At 37.6% G+C, this 18,166-nt stretch overlaps 1 protein-coding gene across 1 annotated transcript in view; it reads right to left on the reverse strand.

The window, feature by feature from the left end:
- The window catches only part of LOC113662210 (alpha-tectorin-like), a 46,671-nt gene extending 35,630 nt beyond the window's left edge, over positions 1 to 11,041 (reverse strand). The window contains exons 1-8 of the mRNA XM_047817367.1: positions 10,998 to 11,041; positions 9,579 to 9,596; positions 9,467 to 9,490; positions 9,292 to 9,315; positions 8,260 to 8,390; positions 7,723 to 7,962; positions 7,510 to 7,614; positions 7,049 to 7,160 (exon numbers count right to left, since the gene is read on the reverse strand). Of these exons, the coding sequence (XP_047673323.1) occupies positions 7,049 to 7,160; positions 7,510 to 7,614; positions 7,723 to 7,962; positions 8,260 to 8,390; positions 9,292 to 9,313 (610 nt within the window). The 5' untranslated portion in view covers positions 9,314 to 9,315; positions 9,467 to 9,490; positions 9,579 to 9,596; positions 10,998 to 11,041. The remainder of the gene's footprint in view (positions 1 to 7,048; positions 7,161 to 7,509; positions 7,615 to 7,722; positions 7,963 to 8,259; positions 8,391 to 9,291; positions 9,316 to 9,466; positions 9,491 to 9,578; positions 9,597 to 10,997) is intronic.
- Positions 11,042 to 18,166: the final 7,125 nt, after the last annotated feature.

Below are 18,166 nucleotides of genomic sequence, written 5' to 3' on the forward strand. Positions count from 1 at the left end.
TCCAATGTTGTTTTTGTTTTATGTCTAAGGTCCCCAACATGTCCAGCAGCGTCCGATTAAACCGCTCTGGTTGTGGGTCCCCCTGCGGATGATATGGAGTCGTTCTGGACTTCTCCACCCCCAACATATCTAACAACTCATGGATGAGCCTACTCTCAAAATCTCTCCCTTGATCGGAGTGCATGCGTCTTGGCAGACCATAGTGAATGAAGTACTTTTCCCACAGTACCTTAGCCACAGTGGACGCCTTCTGGTTCTTGGTAGGAAAAGCCTGTGCATATCTGGTGTAATGATCGGTTATGACGAGAACATTACAGGTGTTACTGGAGTCGGGCTCAAGAGACAGAAAATCCATACATACCAAGTCCATTGGGCCACTGCTAGTCATGTGTGATAATGGCGCAACTGTTTTAGGCAGTGTCTTTCTCTGGACACACCGAGCACATGTCTGACAATACTGCTCCACGTCAGCCTTCATACGAGGCCAATAAAACCTCTCTCTAATGAACCCATAGGTTTTATCAAACCCTAAGTGCCCAGAGTCATCGTGCAATGACTTAAGAACGGTCACTCGAAATTTCTGCGGCAGAAGCAACTGTTTTCGTCTGGGTTTATTTGGAACCTGTGTGCAACGAAACATCACCCCATCCTCCATCTCTAACCTTTCCCACTCTCTCATGACAAGGGGAATGTCCTTATGGATGCTCTTATTTACCCTGCCTGAATCTCTCTCCTCAAATGCCCTCCACACTTCACCAAAACAGGGATCATCCTGCTGAGAGCATGACAGATCAGAAGAACTCATCTTAGGAGTAAAAGCAAGGTCTACGGTAGCTAGATTACAGTAAGCTACAGGGACGGATTTTGGAGACCCACCCAAAGTAGTAACAGCCCGGCTACAGTTCCCGAAATTTCCAGAATTTCCAAACACTTGAAGGTTGCACAAAGCTTTTACACCAGAGGATGAGATGTTTGCCCATTTATCCTCCTCTTCCACTCTTGGGTGAGGACGACGAGACAACGCATCAGCATCTATGTTTTGGTTACCAGGCCTATATTTCAAACTGAAATCATAGGACGACAAAGCTGCTAACCACCTATGCCCTGCAGCGTCTAGTTTGGCAGTGGTCAACACATATGTTAATGGATTATTATCAGTCTGTACCTCAAACTTTGCCCCATAGAGATAGTCATGTAGTTTGTCAACAACAGCCCATTTTAGAGACAAAAATTCAAGTTTGTGCACCGGATAGTTCTTTTCTGATGGTGTAAGGCTTCTGCTGATAAACGCTACAGGACGCAGTCCCTGACCCTGATCTTGATACAGCACCCCTCCTAAACCTTCACAACATGCGTCTACATGTAGCACATATGGTAGCTTGTGGTCTGCGAATGCCAGCACAGGAGCTTGTGTAAGCCTTTCCTTCAACTCCCTGAATGCAGCTTCACAACCTTCATTCCACCTATTACCAAAGGGATCTGATGCTTTGTAAAATACCTTGTTAGGATTTTCTGTTCTACCCCCTTTTAGGTTTTTGCTTGGTAAACAACCCTGCAGCAGCTGGTTCAAAGGGTGAGATACCTTAGAATAGTCCTTTACAAATCTTCTGTAGTAACCACTGAACCCTAAGAAAGAGCGAAGCTCAGAAACATTCTGTGGTCTAGGCCAAGACTTTACTGCCTCTATCTTAGAGGGATCAGTTGACACACCTTCCTGAGAGACAATGTGACCAACATAAGTAACAGAAGGCTGACAAAAGATACACTTATCTACTGACAATTTGAGTCCTTCACTTTGCAAACGGTCAAGCACTTTGAGAAGCCGTTGCTCATGCTCCTCCAGTGTCTTTCCAAAAATGATGATGTCGTCCAAATATACCAACACTTCCAACAGGTTCATATCACCAACCGTCTTTTCCATGACCCTTTGAAAAGTCGCTGGAGCCCCGGAAATGCCCTGAGGCATCCTCTCAAATTGGTAGAACCCCACTGGACAAATAAAAGCTGTCTTTTCTTTGTCAGATTCACACAGTGGAATCTGATAATACCCACTTCTGAGATCTAATACACTGAACCACTGACTTCCATTCAGACAGGCCAGAGCATCTTCAATTCTGGGGACTGTGTATTGATCTGGGATGGTGCGACGATTCAGGGTTCTGTAATCCACGCACATCCTTATCTGCCCGTTCTTTTTCCTAACTACCACAATTGGCGAGGCGTAAGGACTGCGGGACTCAGAGATAATACCAGCATCCTTTAACTTCTCCAAGTGTTGTCTGACATCCTCAATGTCAGCTGGAGCGAGACGTCTTGACCTTTCACGAAAAGGTCTATCATCGTTAACCCTAATGTTGTGTTGGGTGCTTTTCGAACAACCTACATCAAACTCACTACAAGAGAAAACATCTTTCCTTTTTAGCATCTCCTTAGTCAGCTTTCTTTTCCACTCCTCAGGTACCGGGGAATCACCAAATTCAAAGGAGTCCAAAGTCAACCCTGTTTCAGTGCTACTTCCTTTAGATGAAGAAACAGAACGAACCACATCAACCGGAAACACATTAGCAATGCGCATACCTCGTTTCAAAGTGACAGGGCGAACGGAGACGTTTCTGACTGTGACCCCAATTCTTTTGGAGTGTGCAGCCGTAGCAGGTTGCACTTCTGGCCTTACCAATAGCTCTTCTGGAAACCAGAACTCTTCGGGCTGATCTACCAAGACTGTTTTAGAAGCCAGTTCTCCTGGGTATCGTAAGATTCCCCTAATTCGCCTACTTTCCCCTGGGCAGATTTTCACAGGCTTAAACCCAGGGAACCACACAGTACCGTGACTGTCGTCAACTTTAACATCAGCACTGGCAATGACCCGTTCATATGCATCTTTAACTTCCGGATGTACTGTCAAGGTATGAAGAAAATCGTTCCCCATTTTCTCTTTACATGCCTCAACAAGTCTTTTCACCACACATGTGTTTGTTCCCACCAAAATATTAACTTCACCTCTCACAGCAGGATCAGGACAAACCAACACGAGCGCATCAATGGTTTCAACCACTCCAGCTACAGACCCTGGAAATTCAAGCCTCAGCGACACACAGCCATCATATGGATACTGCTGGGAACTCAAACCCCATATTTCCAAATTCTCAATCGGTGTTAAGGGCAAATGCTTAAGATACTTGTTATAAAAGGATCTGTATAGAAGAGTGACTTGTGAACCACTGTCAAGCAAGGCTCTGGCATAAACTCCTTCTATCTGAATGGGAAGGATCGAGCTAGGACCGACTAGCCCTGCTGGGAGAACAGCCTTTCCTATTTTTACTTGTTTGCACTTGTTGGAACGTGTCTTACCCGGAGCATCAGCCCGTTCCTCTACCGAGCCCCGGGGAAGTTTCCCGACTGCCGTTTGAGTTTTATGAGGCGTTCATTCACTTTTCTTAAATTTTCCTCATTCACACAATCCCGCTTTAGGTGCCCGTCTTCACCACACCTATAGCAGAAATAGCTTATGCTACCCCTGGCTCTGTTTGTTGATCGTCTCTCACCAGTTGCTAAGCTATGACTTTCAGAAGACCCATGAGTTACAGTTTCAGTTGCTGCAGTCAATAGACGAGACATCTCACTCTTCAACCCCCTAACTTCCTTCTTTAGTCTCTCAACCTCAGACTCAGTATAATTGGTTTTAACAGAGGTCTCACTCTTGACAGAGGACGCGGCAGACAAAGCAACATTGGCCTGAACTGAGGTGCTGCTGTGCATCATATTCTCTTCCTCTCTGACCTCTTTCAAAAGATCAGTGAAAGAAAGTGGGTCACATAGCTTGTGTGTCATCCTGAACCGTAAAGCTACCATGTCAGTTGGAAGTGCTCCTCTGATTATCTGCTGCATACGAAGCTGATTCATTTCAGAGAGATCAATGCCTCTTTTGCGTAACACACTGTGCAGCAATTTATCCAACCTCAATATGTATGCTGAGAGTTTTTCGCCCTCGTTCTGAAAAGTACTCCTAAACCTCACCATCAGATCTGCAGCACTTTCTGTGGTACCAAATACTGTCTCTAATGCACTGAGATAATCGCCAGAGGAAGCTGTTGGATTTGCAACCTTTTCAAACCTCACTATATCGGCTGCAGGACCCCTAAGACACTCAACAAGTCTTTGTTTCTTAAGGTTGTCAGAACACTGCCACTCTTCAAGAATGTGAGTGGTCTGTTCAGCCCATGCTTCATACTCATCCTCACCACTGGGTGTAGGTGTCACCCCAGAGAACGTACGCAGTTTCCTATAGCTTGGACCCTCAGCAGGTGTAGCCACATTACACTTCTGAACCAAGGAGTTAATGGCACCAACAAGCTCAGTGCTCAGGCTAAGTGAAGGAGAAACCATAGTCTGAACATCAGCTAAAGATTTACCCTCTTTCTCTAGGAATGAGAACAGTTTAGAATGAAACTCATCCCCCCTATTTTGTTCAGGTGTTTGATTTGTGACATTAACGATCTGGGTATACCAGGTACCTACATCAGATCCTCCAATTTCAGCAGGAATAGGTATCTCAGAAACTTTCCTAGCAGTTTCAATTAAAACAAAATGTTGCTGCTCACCCGGATCAGGACGACGACCACGCACTTTGCATCTACCCATACCTTGAACTTTATCAAGCACATTGTACACCATCATATCTTCACAATCCGAAGGTACGTTGCTCAAAATAAGTGCGTTCTCAAGCTGAACATCTGTTTCTCTACACCATGCAATGACCTTATTTACCTCCATGTTGCTCATCTGTGCCGTGAGATAATATTTAGATGAATAATAACTGCTCAGCCTTAAATGTCTTAACCACTTAAATCAACAAAAGAAGATTCCATGCATCAAACAACCCGTGACTTTTCAGGATTTGCCATCAAAATAATATACCAAGATAGAAGAGAAATAAATAAAAAAACAGTGATCTGGATCCCGGACGAGCCCCCACGAATGTAGCCCTCTCACCGATTAACTGGCTCTGATCTGTCTAGGGAAATGATTTTATACGTGAGAGGCACATCTAAATTTACCGAAGGTGTGATGTGTACTACCAAAGTAACTCAAACTGCTGTGTTTAACATCGGGCTTCAGACTTCAGTGTTTCTTTAATTTTTTTATTTCTCTTCTATCACTCAGAAAATATTAACCACCTAATAGTAAATAGTAACAGTAAATAATAATAATAAATCACTTAATAGTAAATTACAATAGCATCACTCTCAAAAAAGTTACATAACAGGCCTTTCACCAACCTCTTTGCTTAAAGAAGCAAATCACAGGGGATTGTAACGTAGAAACAATAAACAAACATTTATTCTCTGAAACAAGTGTAAATAAAACAACCCAAAACCCCACAAATGTAATGTTACCCAGCTGGGATTTAAATGTCTCGTTGGTGCACTTAGTTGGAGCTCAGGTGAACACTTTATACTGTAGTACTCACGTAATCCAATGCAACATGGAAGCTCAAAAGAGAAGCGCCCACCATCCAACGATGAAAACGAAGCCAAGATGCAGTAGAAGTCTCCACGTGGCCTGCGGTATCTCCTGTCGAATTTCGTATCCTTAGTTTCTCCGGTGCTCAAACACTGTACACGACCATTCGCGTTGCAAACCGTTAAGCAGTCAGATGAAAAGCACTTGATATCCTTTTTGTCTGTCGCGGGAACACACGCACGCACGCACGCGGAGCCACTCTCACCATGCGCTCCTCACAGAGTTCATTTCCGGTTTATTTTTGTTCAGCAGTCTATTATCTGCTAGATGTCCTTTTATGTCGTCTGCAAACTCAGTTGTTAGGTTTTTGTCAAATGCCACAGTATTTTTTTCCCGAACCGCCGATGTGCACACGTTTGTCGGCCACCTCGTGTCCTCCGACCAACTCACTCACTTCCTCCTCTTTTTTTCCTTTTCCGCTCCTCCCCCTGACCTCCAGAGGTCAGCGAGAAACCCACCTCATTGGTCAATACAAAACCCTTTTTTTTTTATAACAGTATTTCCCTTACTTATTTCTTTTCTGTTTGAAAGTAATAATTAACGATTTACTGCAAAATAAAACACAAACTAAATAATTATTAGGCCCTTATTTTAGCAGGGCTCTACATCAGCATCAGAAGAAACAAAGATACTGTAATTAACCCCATTGATTTTTAATTAAATATTTAACATTTAATACTTCAACACCTTCTTTAAGAATCATAAAAAACACTCTTCTAAAGATACCAAGTGTTTGACCAATAGACACAACCAAGGGGATTTTCTTAATGGGGAGTCCATTTGCCCTTACAGAGTCAATTCCTTACCAAGTATTTCATCTGTTATAAAAGGAGGGACATTAGACAGAATCGTTTTTTTTGCTGGGGAACTGAGTGAAGTAACTTATTAAGTTTGTTATTAATCGCTATGCCTTCTGAGTCAGCTTTCAAACTTTTTCAATGTCATTGAAAAAAAAAACAATGATTGCACTGTTGGGGGCACGGTGGCTTAGTGGGTAGCACGTTCGCCTCACACCTCCAGGGTCGGGGTTCGATTCCCGCCTCCGCCTTGTGTGTGCGGAGTTTGCATGTTCTCCCCGTGCATTGGGGGTTTCCTCCGGGTACTCCGGTTTCCTCCCCCAGTCCAAAGACATGCATGGTAGGTTAATTGGCATCTCTGTTGTCCGTAGTGTGTGAATGAACCTAACGCCTGAGATAGGCACAGGCTCCCCGTGACCCGAGAAGTTCGGATAAAGCAGTAGAAAATGAATGAATGAATGAATGATTGCACTGTTCATCCGGGAGGCAGACAATATTCTTGTGCCCCACTACATTACTGACCACTAACACACACTCCGCTACACCCGCACACACACAATTATTATATATTCAAGATATTTTAACGAAACAGTTGCCCCAATTGCGGAAAAAATTGGCAAGACTCCAACCGCTCTCACACCGCACATGCGCAGAGAGAGGATGAATTAAATGTACAATACACATTACAGCTTTTGTTAATTTACAGAAAAGAAGAGGAAAATAATTACCTGTTAGTTTAAAAGCCCAGCGACCAGTGATATTGACATTACTAGATGAAGACAATTCAGAGGAATCATTTAGTGCAAATGTGAAATTCTTGTCCAAAATGTGAAACTGGGCCTAGAAAGAAGAATATTTTGATTAAATACATTTAACAACACCTCATGATAAATCTGATAGACGTTTACTTTTTAACAGTTTTGTCCCTTTACAGAAAACTGAAAATGAACTTTACAAAATATATATGTGGTTTTAAACATTTTTTACACACTGTTCTCACAATGTGTCATATATGTGACATTTACATCTGACTAGTTGATTTTTCACACGAGATGTTTGAACATGATTCTCTTTTATTTCAAACGTGATTTGTTTAATATTTACATCTGTGTAAATATGTGTTTTAAATTGTAGTTAAATAATTTTATAAAAATAATCTATAAAAAATATGTGATCATGATGCTCTTACATTCCAGAGTACAGTACGGGGAATAGAAGGAATGTTCCTATAGTTCATCAGCACAAAAGCAATCTGTCCTTCATCCCAGGCCAAGACAACCTGATATGATGCAAGCTGACACACACAAAAAAAATGTATTAATATCTTGTGCTGAAAAGTCCAAGAAATGTATTTGTCTTGTGATGTATTGTAATGAGCCCAAGAACTCGAATTGACTCTTACTCCTAAGTTGGGATACAGCAGTACATTTCTCCAAGTGAAGACAGCGACACAGGAAGCAGAAAAGTAAACATTAGGAAACATCCTGTTAATTTCTTGGTTAGCTTGATGTACAAGAGGTCCACTTGTGACCTGCTCATACGCAAAAGTTCCTCTGTTGTTAGGATCCATAGAAGCCACCAATGGAGCAATAAAATCGAAATTATATGTGCCATTTTTGAATAATATACCTCCAGTTAGAGCCTGAAATGGGAAAGATGTCACATATTTATTTATTAGTATTAATAAAGTCATAGAATGCAGATAAAATATGAGAAAAGTTTGCTATTCTATATAAAAGTAGAAAACAAGAAATTAAAACCAAATATCCTACAAGAAAAAGATTTGAAAGTTTTACGTGAAAAAAAAAATTGTGGAAAAAACACGTGAACATAATCATGTAAAATAATCGTGTTACAGTAAAGGAATCATGCAAAAATAAATTATTTTTCAAAATAAATGAATTGAATCTTATATTTATAATTGCATTTTTGTACTTACTGTAATATTAGGGAAAGTTATTCCAGTGTACACAAATGGTGGCTGCAGCTGAATTGATCGTGTCCCAGTACTGAAACTATAATCAATGCCCATCACGGTCACATTCGGTCCATGTTGAAAAAAAGGTGATTCTGGAACAAACCAGTACAAAACATTTCAAATAATAAGCTTTTGAATTTGCACAAACCTGGGTAAAACTGAAAGTTTGTCTTTTAGGGCCTGCATAAGTACTTTGAAAGTACAAAAACATTCTTACTGTGTATTAACATTTATCTAGTTCCACTGTTGTTATTGTAACTGTTCACATTTTAAAAAGAAACTACAACCTAAAGCTGACTATTTGTTTGTTTATTTACATTTTACATGTAGCATGAGCATAACATGACTGGCTAAATGAATGTATCTCTGGATATTTTTAAAAATGGATGTAACATTCACACAATTATGTATAAACACACGAGTGAAACTTTACCTAGTGGTGCTTTTGTTGTAGTATTTGTATGGGGGAGAAAGAGAGCTGGATTTTTTTTTATTGTTATTTTTAAGGACATTGTTTAAACATTACTCAGAATTGTTACTCTTATTAAATAATGTTTAAAAGCAAATATTCACCAATCACCTAACATAGCACTTTATTCTGACACCATACGTGATCAAAACGTACATGATAGTAATGATAACTGATCAATAATCTGGATTTTAGCTAAGAAGACATTATCGGTGACCATGCTGTGTGTGACTTCATTATTTTTTATAGCTCTTTGTGTAATACAGCATCTCATCTTGGTATTGACCATTTAAGGTTAATATTAGCATCTGTAATTTAACAAAGATGTTGGATAAATTTGATTTGCAGAACTCATTACAGCTTTTGTTAACTTGGAGACGAAATAAAAATTAAAAGACAGTGACAAGTGATAGACATTACAGACGAAGACAGTTCAGTGGAATAGATTAGTATAAAGGTGAAAGCCTTGTCCACAATATAAAACTGGGCCTAGAAAGAAGACGATTTTGATTAAATTTTAATACCTGGTGGTGCACTTGTTGTCATATCTGTATAATAGAGAGAATTTGATCTTCAGTAAGATGAAATATTCATCTGTCCACTATCAAGAATCACTGGATTTTTTAGAACATGTGAATTATGGAATTAACATTCATACATTTTGATCTACACACATACAAACTGTCAGTGAAACCTTACCTGCTTGTGCTATAGTTGTAGTATCTGTATGGGGGGGGGGATAGAATGGTTACGAAATCATGTTTTTTTGTTATTAACATTCATTTCACTTTATTTTCTTTTAAATGTTTACCTTGTAGTTCTGTTGTTGCTTCAGTATGACAGAGAGAGAGACAGAGAAAGAGAAAAAGAGAGATTCAATTTTCAGTCCATTGTCAAGGTCTACAGAGGTATCAAGTAACGAAGTACAAATACTTTGTTACCTTACTTAAGTAGAAATTTTGTTTATCTATACTTTAATAGAGTAATTTCTTTAGCAGACTTTTTACTTCTACTCCTTACATTTTCACGCAATTATCTGTACTTTCTACTAATTCCGGCTTGTCATCATTAAAAAAAACAACTATCAAGATAAATCGCGCCATCCTGATAGAGTGAATGTGATTGTGGTTGGATGAAAAGTATAAACATGTACTATTCAGTCACCCTAAATGATCCATCGCACCTGCACATGACACAAATTACGTCACACTTCAGTTACCCCAATGCTGGACATAGCAGACGTATAGCCAAGTACGAAGATATCCGTGGCAGAGGCTCAAAACTCAAAACAAATGTCTCAACAACCCAGCACCAGCACTAGCGAGGAAGTTGGTAGCCAGGAAGACCAACCAACCCCAACCCTTATACATCCCTGGCCAGACCTGGAAGAATTGTTTTAAATGGTTGGATGGAAAAAAAATTAATTGCGCATGCACTGTAAGCTATGTGCACCCAAATACCATGAGCTAATGACTTTCAAAAACTTGCCGTCTAATTTGAAAAAGCATATTGAGGTAAGCTGAAATTTTGTTATCAATCAATTAACAAATTTGAAATTGACTTTAGCCAAATGTTATGAGCTTAAATTATTGCTACTGTATATTTGTTAGTTAATTGTGCAAAGATATAGTTTTTGTTATTATCAGTCGATTATTGAAAATATTGTAGCGACCTAGTAACATACTAATAATGATAAATTTGCAATGTTTGCTGTGGCAAACTTGGGTACATGCCGATGATTTGCTTGCTACCAGTAGGATATGATTCAACATTGCAAACTAGTTTGGTGGCTCAGTGTGAGATTTGAAATTCAACTTTAACCAAATGTTATCTGAGCTTATATTATTACGATATGCATTATTTGTAAGTTAATGTTATCAAGACATGCAAGATGATATGTAATAGAGAAACCCTCTTTTCGCTTTACAGGTATATAAATCTGAGTGTCATCTGAACAGCAATGGAAAGAGATACCGGGGTGTCTAAAGATGGATCTCAGGGGAAGCAAATAAATTGAAGAGTGTAATGGCCCCAGAACCAAGCCCTGGGGAACCCCATAGGACAAAGGAGCAGTGGAGTTTTTTTTGGTTTTTTTGATAAATAGGACCTAAACCACTCTAAAACTGGGCCACAAATACCCACAAGTTGATCTAGGTGAGATATTAGAATTTGGTGAATTTGGTGAATTTTGTTTTGCACTGTACAGTAAAATACCAGTTAAAAACTGTACCTGCTGGAGTATAAGTGAATTGTCCTCTTGCCAGCCCACCTAATATTAGAGAGAGAGGTCAATATAAAGTAATCAATAAAAAAAAAAAGAGTTTGTAAAAAAAGCAAAAAAAAAAAAAATTACATTTTTTTCATACAAAACAACCCCTTTTTACAAATTTTTTTCTCAGTGGCCTGGAGGTCGTTATGGCCTGCCTGTTGTGCAGCTCAGCTTGACATGTGACAGGCTGATGAATGAACAACGGACCTTTTTAAAACTAAGATACATGCAATTGCAGTGCGGAAATGCCATATAAACCAACGTAAGCAACATACTGCCTCTTTGACTATATCTGACATTTGTTTAAAAAATATTTTAAAAATTTAGTGCAGAGAGGGAGCAGATAAAAAAATATGAACTGGCCACAGACAAAGCAAGATGCTGCAAAATCAAAGAAATTATCACCAGTAAGCAAGCAGGTTGGTCAAAATTTGTTTTTGGATAGGTCAGGGATTGGATGTCTTCACAGAGCAGAATCTGACCCACATGCTGGGATAACGTAAAAGGGGGTTTATTAAAAGGAATAAAAAACTATATAAACAAGGCAACTAAAATAACAGAACGCAAAACAGAAACCAGGAAACATGACAACAAACCAAAACAAAAGGACTCAGCAAACACCACAAACAAGACAACCGGGATAAATAGGGAAAACAATCCGTGAGATACAAGGAACAGGTGTAAAGAGGTTGGAAAGGATTAAGGATTAATAGTCGGGCAAAAAAACGTGAGGACAAAACAAAAACAAAGACACATAACACAAGACAAAGTCTGTGTTCAGGAAGAGAATACTCAAAGCAATCCAGGACAGGATTTGTTATTTTGATTTTTAAATTGTTGTGTTGTGTTTTCTTATGTTATTTTGCACATCTCAGCCACTGTTACACCCCGTCTAGGGGTGAAGGTGCAACATGGAAGGGAACGAGAAAACAGAGGTAACAAAGAACAATATTTTAATGAAAAGAACAAGTGTGGGTATGTCTTCAGGAGCCGACAAGGCCAAAATAACAAACAAAACAGCTAATTATTGTACCCTTTAACTTGCCTACTAAATAAAACAAAAAGAAAATATAACCAATTCCCTAACTCTCTGAACAAAAACATAATCAAAAAAAGGTACAAACAAAAATGGCATCTGTCTCCCTACCTCCCCAATAATACTATATAAAACTATTTACAGGTTAGCTAACAAGTCCAAACAAGGGCAATCCAGAATCAAAGTAAAAAAGAACAGGCAGGAGTCAGTATTAACAGGAATGCTAAACACTTAAATACAAAAAACAACTCTCACAATACTGGCTATCAGCAAACAAGTAACCAAACACAGCAAATGAGCCAAAAAGCTAAACAGGAAGAGGTGGTGGAGGCTTTTATAGGCCGCAGGGATTCAGCTGACCAGCAGGGCGTGGCACCAGGTAATCCTCAGGAACCAATCGGTGTTCATGGAGTTTGCTTTACATTTTACAGTCTCAGCTTTGGACTAGCTTCAGTCTCAGATTAGTATTGAGTACATATACAGAAAACGATACATTCCAGAAGGCCAACAATTCACTAAAAATATTTTTTATTGGTCTGAAGTATTCACATTTTTTGAGATGCGACATTATATTTATTAACTTTAATATACTGATTATGAAATTTAAAATGCTGATGGAGTGTTTTATTTATAGGAAACAATTTATTCAAAGCAAAGTGAGACATGAAAAAGTTTGTCAGCAATGTGCCATGTTTTTTAATTTTATTATTATTATTATTACTATTAGCATATAGTAATAATAATAATAATAATAATAATAATAATAATAATAACAATAATAATAAAAATAAAACATTATGTTCTATGAATTTTTCCAATTTCTGAAAAGCATGATTGTCTTTATAGGAATAAAGTACCAGTAACAACCCTAGTCATCATCCCTTATTTACAGGTCAATAAAAAAAGGACAATTTGAGACAGTTATGAGATTTGACCATGGAGGTTTGAAATAAATTATAGTCAGATAGAAAATAGATTCACAGCGTTTTTGGAAAATTTGTGGGGACTTACTTATAACAAGCAGGACTGCAAGACACAGCAGAAGTGAACATTCCATGATCAACTTTCACTGCATACAGGAAAACACAGAATTTTACTCAAAGTTATTAGGTAAAATATATATTTGCTTCATATAGCTAAAAATCATATTTGATAATGATTCTGAATAAGGACTGTGCTATAGCTAATGTAAATGCACAGCTGTACTTTTATTAGCAATCTAAGCACTGTTTAGTTTTTGTTTAGTTACTTTTATAGCATTTAATATACTTTTTTCCTTGTTGCTTGTACAACATAAAAATCAAAACTTTAAACTTTTAATTTTTACTGGTCCACTTTATTTTATTTACATAATATTAACAATTTTTGTGAGCAGTAACACTTGCAATTTAGCAGTAAATAATATATAATCTTATGATCTTCAATTTTTTTGTTACAAAATTTAAAACTCACAACAAGAAAAGACATATTGTTAAAGGCTTACCAGGCTTGAGAGAGCATCTATTCTACCTGTCAAACTGAACTGTTATTTATATGGTACTATCAGTATGCAAATAATCGTCATCTGTCAGCATGCACTTATACTAATTTACATACTATGCATTTTTATTGAGAAACATAGTCAACCTTCTCTTTTGACAGAGAATATTTTAGCAATGTGAGACTCATCAAAGTAAAATAGAGTCACTGTCAACTTTTTAGGTCAAAAGCCCCTTTTAAGACCTTTAGTGGACATTCTTACACATCAATTGTAGCTTCTATTTTCTTGGTTCAACTTTACCACCCCTTGATTATTCTGACCTGTTCTGAATAAGTCAGTCAGTTTAAGGGGATTAAAACAGTCTATATACTGATCAAAAACTGAACTACTATCTATGCCATTATCTATCAATTCGTTTGGTATTAAATTAAAGGTCTGAATTTTATGCCTGATGTTATCAATTTTTCCATTGAAATAATTCATGAAGTCATTACTGCTACAAATAGATACAGTAGTGTTTGCTTTTCGACAGTGTTTTTATTCCTACTTAATTTTGCTACAGTATTAAATAAAAATTTAGGATTATTTTTGTCATCTTCAATAAGGCTGGAGAAATACACAGATCTAGCAGCACTAAAAGATTTTTTTGTAGCTGTGAAGGCTTTTCTTCCATGCTAATCTAAATACTGATAATTTAGTTTGAAATGTATGATCTAATTTCCCAGCAGATTGTTTTAAAGTTTGTCTGTTGTTGTTGTACCAGGGTGCAAGTTTTTTCTCTCTAATTACTTTCCTTTGAAGTGGAGCTACAATATTTACATTTACATTTACAGCATTTGGCAGACGCCCTTATCCAGAGCGACGTACATAAGTGCTTAAATCACTGAATACATTAATGCTGGTTCACTAGGTTACATACTTAAGATACCATGAGTTTAAAACATTTGTTCAAAGTTACAATGAAAAAGTGTCAAAGGTTTTTTTTTTTCTTTTCTTTTTTTTCTTTTCTTTTTTTAAATGCAAAGGATAAGGAAAGAAGTGCTAGTTGAAGTGCTTCCTGAATAAGTAGGTCTTCAACCGCCGCTTGAAAATAGCCAGTGACTCGGCTGTCCGGACCTCTATGGGAAGTTCATTCCACCACCTTGGTGCCAGTACAGAGAAGAGTCTTGTAGTATACTTATCTAGGGTAGTATATAATATCTAGGGTGTAGTGAAACACTGACTCTAAATAGTCAGTCACCTGATCAAGTTCTGTGGGGTCAAATGGCGGTCCACTCATTGATGATAATCTGGAAGACTGTTAGTAAATCTCTCTGCAGTAGTGGATGTAAATGTATGTTTATCACAGTGAAGTGGCAAATTGCAATTTAAATGAAATGAGATAGACGTCAGAGATAGCTTCTGATTGAGACACTATGATTATATTTTCTATATTTAATCCGAGGGTTAGAACAAGATCAAGAGTGTGACCTCCTTTATAAGTGAGACTTATCACATTCTGGTTAACCCCTACTGAATCTAAGATGGAAACAACTACTGTTCCCAGAGGATCTTTTAACTTATCAAAATGAATATTAAAGTCTCCAACAATTACTGCTTTGTCTAAAGAAACTAGGTTTGAAATGAAATCTGCAAATTCAGAGAGAAATTCAGAGTACTGTCCAGGATTTCTGTAAATAACAGTAAGAGAAACTGACTCAGTAGACTTATTTTTGTGGCTACATATATGTTTATATGAAGTACTTCAAGTTAAACATGTATCTAGATTCTTGCTTGACATTGAGCTTATCATCATGAATATCTGTGACACCTCCTCCCCTGCCTGGTAGGTATGGATGATGTATATCTATAACTGGGTGAACAAGCATAATGAGACAAACTAGTTTGGCTTGATCCATGTTTCTGTTAAACACAGAACACTAAACTTCAGTAATCAATTAATTAGCCATACAAGCTTTAGACGCAAGAGATCTTATATTCAACAGTCCTAGCTTCAGATCAAAGGTGCTGGCTATGCATTTACTGTGATCTAATTTTATGCTAATAAGGTTACTAAAACAAACTGTCTGAGTATTTATAACTTTTTGTTTACCCCGGGAACCAGACACATTGATTTCAGAGCAACACCTGGTCATCCAGCAGTTTAGCGACCATAACCTGCTGTAAGCTTCATGCCATGCCGCATTGGGATGGGGCCAAAGTATACTACAGCATCGGACATCCCCCTCACTAATTTACACACCTCTACAATATTACTCTTAGTAATATTGTACTACCTTTAAGTACCTATGCTTGCCTAAGACCCTAAGATTACCTGCTATATCTGGTGCCCTGGCTCCTGGAATACACCTAACCAGTGCTGTTGGAGCCCCTAAAGGTTAGTTAATTTCACATACCTCTCATGGGCAAGCATTAGCTTTGGCTTTGCCACTTTGCCGCCAAGTCGTCACCCATTCGCCCCGCTTTGAGGGCTCTAATGCCGGAGTTAGAGGGTTTCTAACTCTGCCTAAGGCATCCAGATTTTCCCCTACAGAAACTACACTACAATTGCGATCCCTCTGTAGTGTCTGGATGTGCACCTCTAAAGCTAAAAACCTTCTCATTTAGAAAGCAATCTAAAATACACTTATCACAAGTAAAATTAATGCTAATGACGGAGGGATAATTACTAAACATGCTGCAGCTCACAAACTGTACAAGCTGAAAGTTTGGACTTAATGATTGAGTACCTTTGACGGATCAGATCAGAATATGAAAATGATCCAAAAGAATGTTTCCTCCTCTAGCTGTTTGAAAACAGGAAACAAACAAGCATCTCCCGAAGAAGAGGAACATATTCAACTGCAATAGAAAAGTAAAGAATTAAAAGAACTAAAGCAAGAACATAAAATATTAACTAAAAAGTGAAAATAAAAACAGTATAAATTAAACGCAGAGACAAGCCCGCAAACTTTTGGCAAACATTTCAAGTACAGGAAGTGACCCCTACAGTTACCAGCCCCCTACATGGTTCTCATTAGAAGATGGGTAAATTTTGGCCATGATGGGATGCACATGGTCAGTATCAATACTCAGATAGGCATTCAAGTGATGATTGATTGGTATTAATATTCACAAATTGTGACAAGGAAATTAATACCAATGATTCCTCTTCAAATGTCCAGTTTTGGTGAGCATGTGCCCATTGCAGGCAGGTAGAACACATTCCTGAATGATTTCAACATTCTAGAATATCAAAGAAATGTTTGCTACATCTTGTAAAATCCTCAGAATTCTTCAGAGAGTAAAGGTAACAGAGAGTAAAGTGCAGCCCCACCCTGCATTAGCACAGTATAGTATATAAGTATAGTAATAAATAAGTATAGTGATAAAGTGCTCAGTGTGGGGATATCAGATTTGGATTTTTTTTCCTAAATATTTAAAGTTGCTGTCTAGAGAAATAATATATAATTAAGTACTTAGATGTCTTTGGTGCTATTTGAAAAATTAAAAAGAACAAAATACAGCAACCATACAACACTGTTTTAATGCAGCAAAACTCTCTGCCTTTTAATGTGAATTATCTTTGTCTTGAACACAAACCTTCAGCCTATTGTTTTTATATATTGCTTCCTGCTTTGGCTCATTGTTATATTATATTTTTAAATGCAGATATCTGACAGATTCAGTTTGAGCTAATGTTGGTAGTGTTGTTTTGTGCCATATTTTCTTCCTCTTTGTTATAATGAATTTTTACATTGCTTTTAAAAAGATTTGAAGGTTTGCTTATCTTTTTATAATGATTTCCATATTTTTCCCTCCTCACACTGAAGCTGATCTAATCTGATGTGCCTTTTTAGCTGTGGGACCTTCCACAATCAGAAATATTTATTGTGTAAGCATATAGTTGGGTTGAAAATTAACATAGGTGTACTCTGTTTGACATATTTAGTGTGAGCTCTAAAAGTGTCCTAATTAATATTAGATACTGTAGTACTAGTTCTAATATAGATTAGTCCTAATCTAAAAGAAAGATGGTATTTTATACTTTTAGCATTTATGCAGCTTTTATACTTTTTTTAAATAATTGTAAAAAACAGACAAATTACATTTGTCAGGTAATGGAGGCAAAGGCAAATGTAAGCACATATGCTTATTGCTATAGTGTAAAATAAATTATTTTAGAAATTATAAAGTATCAAAAACTAGGTAGACTAGGAAAAAAGTATAGCTGGCAAAACAACAAATGCAACATAGCACCAACAGAAGTTGGTGTTATGTTGTTATGATGTGTTTTGATGTGTAAGAATGCCAACTAAAGGTTTGAAAAGGGTCTTGTCAGTAACAACAATAGACCTGTCAGTTGCCGGTGAAACCATTTTACTTTGATGAGTCACACACCAGGATAATATTCTCTGTCAAACGTTATGAATGATTATTTCTCACAACAGAAATGCATGGTATGTAACTTAGTGACAATAAAATGCATTTGACACCTGAAAAAGCATGCTGACAGATGCAGATAATTAAATTCAATTCAGTTTATTCGTAACATGCATTTAGCATTTCACATTGTCTCAAAGCAGCTTTACAGAAACAGAAAAAAAAAATAAAGATGTGATGAAAGATGAAAGA

Source organism: Tachysurus fulvidraco, chromosome 8, assembly GCF_022655615.1.
Source record: "Tachysurus fulvidraco isolate hzauxx_2018 chromosome 8, HZAU_PFXX_2.0, whole genome shotgun sequence".
Taxonomy (NCBI): domain Eukaryota; kingdom Metazoa; phylum Chordata; class Actinopteri; order Siluriformes; family Bagridae; genus Tachysurus; species Tachysurus fulvidraco.